General features: G+C 40.3%; 1 protein-coding gene across 1 annotated transcript; it reads left to right on the top strand.

Annotated features, from left to right (window-relative positions):
- The first annotated feature begins 27 nt into the window (after positions 1-27).
- LOC146459490 (uncharacterized) lies at positions 28-5,148 on the top strand. The gene is made up of 5 exons (XM_085089448.1): positions 28-241; positions 1,102-1,319; positions 2,355-2,448; positions 2,794-2,943; positions 3,805-5,148. The coding sequence occupies exons 1-5, from the start codon at positions 124-126 to the stop codon at positions 4,326-4,328; spliced, it is 1,104 nt and encodes a 367-aa protein (XP_084945574.1). The 5' UTR covers positions 28-123; the 3' UTR covers positions 4,329-5,148.
- The last annotated feature ends 1,562 nt before the right edge of the window (positions 5,149-6,710 follow it).

Genomic DNA, 6,710 nt, shown 5'->3' with positions numbered 1-6,710 from the left:
GCTCAGTGCCCAAAACAAGTATAAATTATGAATAATTGCTGCTTACACTCAGATGGAGCGGTTATTAGTTCCTCAACTGGCTCTTGAGTAAACATCCCTCGTTTAACGCCCGGGAACACAACGATGACGGCTGTTTTGTGGCTGAATCGGTTGCTCCTTGTGTCTCTCAATGCCCTGTTAGGAGTTTTACTCGTGGTGATGAACACAGATTCATGCGCAAGTGTGTTCGAGATTCAAGACGGTATGTTAGCAGGTTTTCATTCCTTCTTTTGAACTCTACTTTTTCACTTTCATCTCAACACCTCTTACGAACTCACAGTATGACCAGCTCCCAGTTAGCTCGAAAGGGAGTTGGTAGAGCACTGCACCAGCATCGCAGAGGTCCGAATCCCGTTCAAAACTGAATTGTTTTCCAGGCTTTCTTTTCTGCATAAGTTGCGGACGTAACTTCGATGGTCATTCACTTATTCATGTACTGTTTTCATTCGGAAATCAAGATAAACTAAAGAGAAAATTTAAGTAAGAAACTTAGAATGTCCCTCTTTATGATTTGCCATAACATTTTAGCCGGTGCTCTCCCGGCGAAATAAAGTAGTTTGTGTGAGTTAACTGAGTCACCTGCTATCCGTGCATTTTCCTGAAATCTCAGCTGTTTTATCTGTGAACCGCTGCTCTTGAGTGTGAAATCCTTTATTATAGAAATCTATATGAGGCTTGAGATCGATGTCGAAGTTCAACTCTGTTCGAGTTTAGGTTAGTTACGAAACGGTGATGAATGAATAGCCAGTAACGTTAATCCTACAACTAATCGCTTAAAATCGTGTCTACATACGTACATTTTTTTACCACTGATTACCTAAAAATGCTAAAATCAGTACTAACTTTTCTTCTGGAATCTCGGCTAAGGAGGACTCAAACTCAACTTGAACTCTAACTCACTCTTCAAAGGCTAAAATTATGTATTCTCAGCAAACATCACATTTTCACACCTCCCAAATGAAATAATCCATGTTAAAACAAAAGACATGAATTTTCCTTCCCTTTCCAAAGGTTGAGGAGACATTTTATTCACGCGTTTCTGTCATTTTCTTATGGTTTCAGATCACGCTTTGGTTGGTCATGCGATGGGAACGGTTATTGTAGCAGACCCGTTTGAATGTCAGCTTAAATGCCTCCAAAACAACACTTGCAAGTCATTTAATGTTCATCTCGGCGCTGACAATACCAAACGAGTCTGCGAACTAAACAACAAAACTCGACAGACTAAACCAAGTGATTATAAAAGGGAAAAAGGATCCAACTACTATGGCTCAGTTGAGGTCAGTTGAAAAATGATGTTCCATTAGCAAACCCCATTGTTACCACATTTTAACTTCGTCGCCAACACGTCGCTTCTTTACTCAGGGGCGGCCTTCAAAGGTAAAATCAGCTCAAACTCTTTTCACTGCAGATTCCGCAAATAACTACTGTAGCTATTCCATTACTACGCCGGCACAAACCATGTTCGAAATAGTTTTCGCTAATTAAAGTGGTGGAATAGTCTACCTCAGACTGTAAGGCAAGCAGAATCTCTGAACAAATTTCGAGCATCGTTAATTATCACCACATTAACAATTAAAGGCACAGCTTTCATGGAAAACAGGTTCTAGAGTTAATTAATAATTTATTTTTAGATTCAAGCTTTTGGCATTGAAATTAGACTTGGTATCTTAACTATATTTTTGTAAACCTAACTGAATTTCTAGCGTGAATAAATAAAATAAAGCTAGCTCCAGCCAGGGATTTATAGCTGTTACCAAGAGAAAATGAGGGGACAGAGAGGGACATTGAGGGCGTTGGCCGGGATATGTCGATTCCACTAAAGTTATTTTCAGTTTTAGACAGAATAGGAAGTCTGTTTTCCTAGACGTCCGTGCATATCTTAGACCTCATCAAAGCGAGAAATGTTTCTTGTATCTATCTGAACATGTCAACAGTACAAGAGCGTCGATGACTGCAGTCAGGTAAGCACCTAAGGAACACGAGGCACGCACTCGATCTTTCTTCCTCTTCAATTGTTGTAAGGGAGAGCCACACCTTCAAAAGAAGAATTAGAGCGGTTATTGAAATTCATTTCCATGCTCCGACATTGAATCGCGACGTTGTAAAGGACATTTTGTTACGTGATATTTTGTGACAACTTGAAACGTCCAACACCGCTTAACAAGATTCCGTGAGGGAATCGAAAGCCTGTGCTTAAACATAAATTTTCGATCCTGAAAACGAAACCTGTTCTGTTGGTATAATATGACAGAATCAAGAAACAATTTTTTTTTTCTCTAATATCTGATTTTTTTAACGTTTTCCTTTTTCAGGTGTCGTGCATCGATGTTTCCCATGAACAGAAAGGAAAATCTGTGAACAGCGGCCATTGCTATCCTGGTTACAAAGGAAGGCGGTGTCAAACGCGTAAGTTAGCTCAGTTTCCATTCAAAAATCTGCGGCGCGATAATTTCTTAGTTGAAAACATGGAGAAGAATAAATAGAAGAAAGATCCTTGCAGTTAATACGCAACCTAAGCAGTTGCGAAAAGAAAGCCTGAAATAAATTCAGGCTTGAACGGGACTCGAACCCATGACCTCTGCGATGCCGGTGCAGTGCTTTACCAACTGTGCTATCACGCCAACTGAGAATCACTAGGAGCTGGTCATATTAGAAACTAAATTCGATTTTGAGACGACATTACGGCTTTATAATGTCGGCTAGTTGGGTATGGTTATTTTTCAATTTATTTTTATTTTCTTTTAATTGTAGCGACGAGAGGTCTATTTTCTGATCTGCCTGCTGAATCTTGTAAGGACATCCGGGACTCCGGACACTCAAAAGGGGACGGGAAGTACTGGATCGACCCTGGGAAGAATGGAAACCCTTTAGAAGTCTATTGTGACATGACAACTGATGGAGGTGGGATCATTGAAGAAAGCTGATAAAATGTTATTACAGCTCATTCGCTAACGTTCCAGAGCTATAGGTTAATATATGAATATATATTTTTTTTGGCAAATGGTGGTTTTGAGTTCTATAAGGCTTAATTTTGCTTAACGAATATAACTTGATCTATTTTTGTGCTCAGTGAGCTTGAGAATTAAACTTCGTTTTCTTCTCTAGATTTCTTTAGCTTGTAATTTTTGAAAGCGAAGTTCTCACGCATATACGCAACCTATGTTAAGTCACATTAACATTGAACTGTCGATCAAAATACTCCATTTTTCCCAGTACCCATGCAGAAAAGTCAGTAAAATTCTTGGATAATCATGTGTGCTTATTATACACGTGTTAGTCTATCAAATATATCGTTTTAAACATGTTGTCAACTGCAACAACCACGTGCAAGTGTAAAAATAACAACCATACATGTATTCATTTGCAACTCCTTAATTCAATGGGTTATAAGAGCTCGGCTGATTGGCTTTTGAAAACCCTTATCGGAATCGACTTCCAATTCCCATTCTCAGAAAGCAATTTTTCAGGGAAAATGTCACTAGAATGTGGGAAAAATTCTTAATGCTTTTGCTTTACTAAAATATAGTGGAAACCGGTTAATACGACCACCTTTGGGACCTGAAAATGTGGTCGTAATAACGACTGAGGTGGTCGGATTAATGTGGTTGTAAGACTAAGAAAATGACTGGACTTTCAATTCGTTCGATCGGGGCACAAAAACGTTGTCGTAATAACGGGGTGGTCGTAAGGCGGGGTTCCTGTACTCGAAAAAATGCTAGCACAATGTACAAAGTCTAAACTGAACATTCACTTTTATTTCAGGAGGTTGGCTTCTTGTCTCCAACCTTGTGATGCAGAGCTCAAATCCTCCATCTCAACTGCCAGTGAAGAGTTCGTACCGTGGAATAAGCAGCGATCAGATGCTTCTCACGAAAAACGCCATGAGAGAACTAATCACACACTTGCCGTTCACTCAGCTGAGATTCTACTGCAGTAAACAAAAGGGGAATACGTTCCACGTGACAACAGCCGCTAACAGAACTGGTGAAGCTGTAGTCCGGTACTTCAGCGGTCAGACGGATGTCATGCCCTCCGCATGTGGATCGTTTGTCAGAATGAAAAACGACAACTCGAGAATGGCCAAAGTTTGCGACAAGTGGGGATGGGACGGTTCGTATTTAGTTGGAAAATGGGGGCACCTGAGGGAACAAGACAGATTGTATAATCACGCGGCTATGGTGGTACGCGGTTATCATTGGCTGCTCGATACAGGTGGAAGATGGGAATGCGATGACTGGCAAGTTGGAGTGTCTTCCGGTGATTTCTGGAAAGTATTCGTTCGCTAGACTTGCGAGGAACGGATCTAGGAATTTTGGAGGGGAAGGTTCCAAAATCTTTAGTGAGTTTCATTACATGTAAGAGAGGATGAAGGCATCCTCTTTTGGTTTCACATAATAGACAAGGAAGCGAATGTCTTGTATATAGTTGTAAATTGGTCTTTCACAGTAATTGGTGTTTTTCATGGTTTACGGAATCAATTTCTGTGTGTATTTTAAAATATTGTGCTTATCATTTATTTGGCTACTCCATGATTTCTTCATTGTTTAATATCCTTTTTTTAAGGAATGTTTTTAAAGCTGATCGTAGCTCAGGCGGCTTAGTGACGGAGGCAAGGATTAAAACGTGATAAAAACTATTATCTCCCATCACTAGAATGAAAACTGAATGAGGCTTAGTATGAAGCAAGTGATGTTTAAATTTTGGGGTGATGTTTGATCAGTGTAAAGAAATGATGACAAAGTGAAGTGGGTGGGAATAAAGAAGCATTTATATGTAAATCACATTACACATTAAAAGATAAAATAACAGAAAACTATATCAAATGTAAGTAGAAGACAGTATGTTATCTTTTTCTTTTTGACGACGAATATTAATTGCACATATATTGCCACAATTTCCAGACTGACCAGTTTAGCTGGCGAGTATTTTATTGGTGACACTGCATCAGTAATTCCTGTTATGTATTATGCAAATTCTTGAATTAGCGTCCGTCTCAATTAAGTACCCTCCCATGGCCAAAATATGAAATAATTATAGAAGATTAATCTGTATAGATAGTCTCTCGTAATAAGTTATAGCTTTTTGTAGTAAATTGTTAATGCCTGATATATTTACCGTGTTTTCAAATAAAGATGAGGATGATGATGATGATGATGATGAAATAAGACTTCCTCCCCCCTCACCCCCTCCCTCTTATCGAGTGAGCTCCCCGACCCTCCCCTTCTGAGTGTTTTTCGCTAGCCGCAATTGAGACAACCAAGGATGAGTATAGCGTTGGTCGTGTTTGTCAGTCAACATTTTGTACAATCACCAGCAATTCAGAATCAATTTGAATTACTCTTGACTACACCAGTTATAATACACGTATACGATGTGTGACCCCCCCCCCCCCCCCCCCCGCCCCGTCTCTTCCTTCAAGGGCGCTTAGGGCCTCTTCATATGATCCCGGTTACCGGGATGGCTCGGTAAGCGGGATGAATTTTGCAGTCCGTTCATATGGGAAATTTCATCCCGGTTACCGAGATGAAAAGTGGTGACGCGGTCAATCGAGCGTGACATTTACCGAACAAGCCCGGCAAGAATTTTTCATTTTTATCGGTTCTACAAACCTCAAAAGTATAATATCTTTATCTCTTCTACGAAAAGGAATTATTTTGAACTAGAACATCTCAGAAATGAGCCGTAATAATCAAATATATCCGTTCTAAGACGCGAATGTTTGGTTATAGACTTCATCCCGGTAACCGGGATACCGTGTTCATATGAAAAATTTTTCGTCCCGGACTCCCGAGATCTCGGTCGCTGAAACCGAGATCTCGGTAACCGGGCTGGCCCGCCTTCTCATATGAACACATCGAATTTTTTACAAAAGAAATAGGAATGAGGCGAGATCTCGGTAAGCGGGCTAGCCCGGTCAACCGGGATCATATGAAGAGGCCCTTAGTCGAGGAAAGGGTGTTCACCCGAGGAGGGAGGGGAGGGCTTATTTCACATGATGGCCATGCACAGAGACTGGTATCATTCATCTTTGACTGTGAATGGCTAGGATAAAAATGGATTGCAACTTGAAAAAAATTGGCCAACGTTTTCAAGTTCCTCCTGTTTATTTTGGAAAATTGTTAAAAACTGATCTTCTTTGGGGAAATCATTCCATATTTTTCTCCTGGTGCTCTAAGGGCAATTTTCATGTGAGAGAGTTTTGACCAACATGCAGCAAAATCGCCATGACAGTGCCCGGCCTTTGAGGGCTTCCAAACAAATATCCACTGAAATAAACCCATGGGTACCCTTAGATATGTCCGAGGGAATCGTCCCTCCAATTTTCCCCTTACGGTATTCAGGTTCCTTACGCTTTTTTTCTATTTCTTTCACCTTCCATTTGAACGCCTAAATAGGCTCCTAATCACCATTTCAGATCAGATAAGACAAAACGGTTTCATATCCTGTAGGCCGGCCATACAGAACTGAATTTTCATGGAAAAGGATATTATCTTGCTATAAATTGGATATAAAACTGAGTAAGACGATAAGATAAGATAATAACTGAGAAAACCCAAAAACGAGTCAAAAACGGCAAAGGAAGTCACGCAATATTGATAACGTTCATTGCTTATGGCATGAATGCAGGAAGAAGGTGGGGATCACGATATACTTGAGATGCACCCGGG

The sequence above is a fragment of the Pavona decussata genome, unplaced genomic scaffold (assembly GCF_977016875.1).
Source record: "Pavona decussata unplaced genomic scaffold, jaPavDecu1.1 SCAFFOLD_219, whole genome shotgun sequence".
NCBI classification, from domain to species: Eukaryota; Metazoa; Cnidaria; class Anthozoa; order Scleractinia; family Agariciidae; genus Pavona; species Pavona decussata.
This window is presented reverse-complemented; position numbering and strand designations above follow the sequence as displayed.

Excerpts from the sequence above, each read along its gene's own strand:
- LOC146459490 (XM_085089448.1), top strand. The coding sequence starts at position 124 with ATGACGGCTGTTTTGTGGCTGAATCGGTTGCTCCTTGTGTCTCTCAAT. Across the intron at positions 242-1,101 it reads TGTGTTCGAGATTCAAGACG|ATCACGCTTTGGTTGGTCAT; the intron begins GTATGTTAGCAG and ends TTATGGTTTCAG. Across the intron at positions 1,320-2,354 it reads ACTACTATGGCTCAGTTGAG|GTGTCGTGCATCGATGTTTC; the intron begins GTCAGTTGAAAA and ends TTCCTTTTTCAG.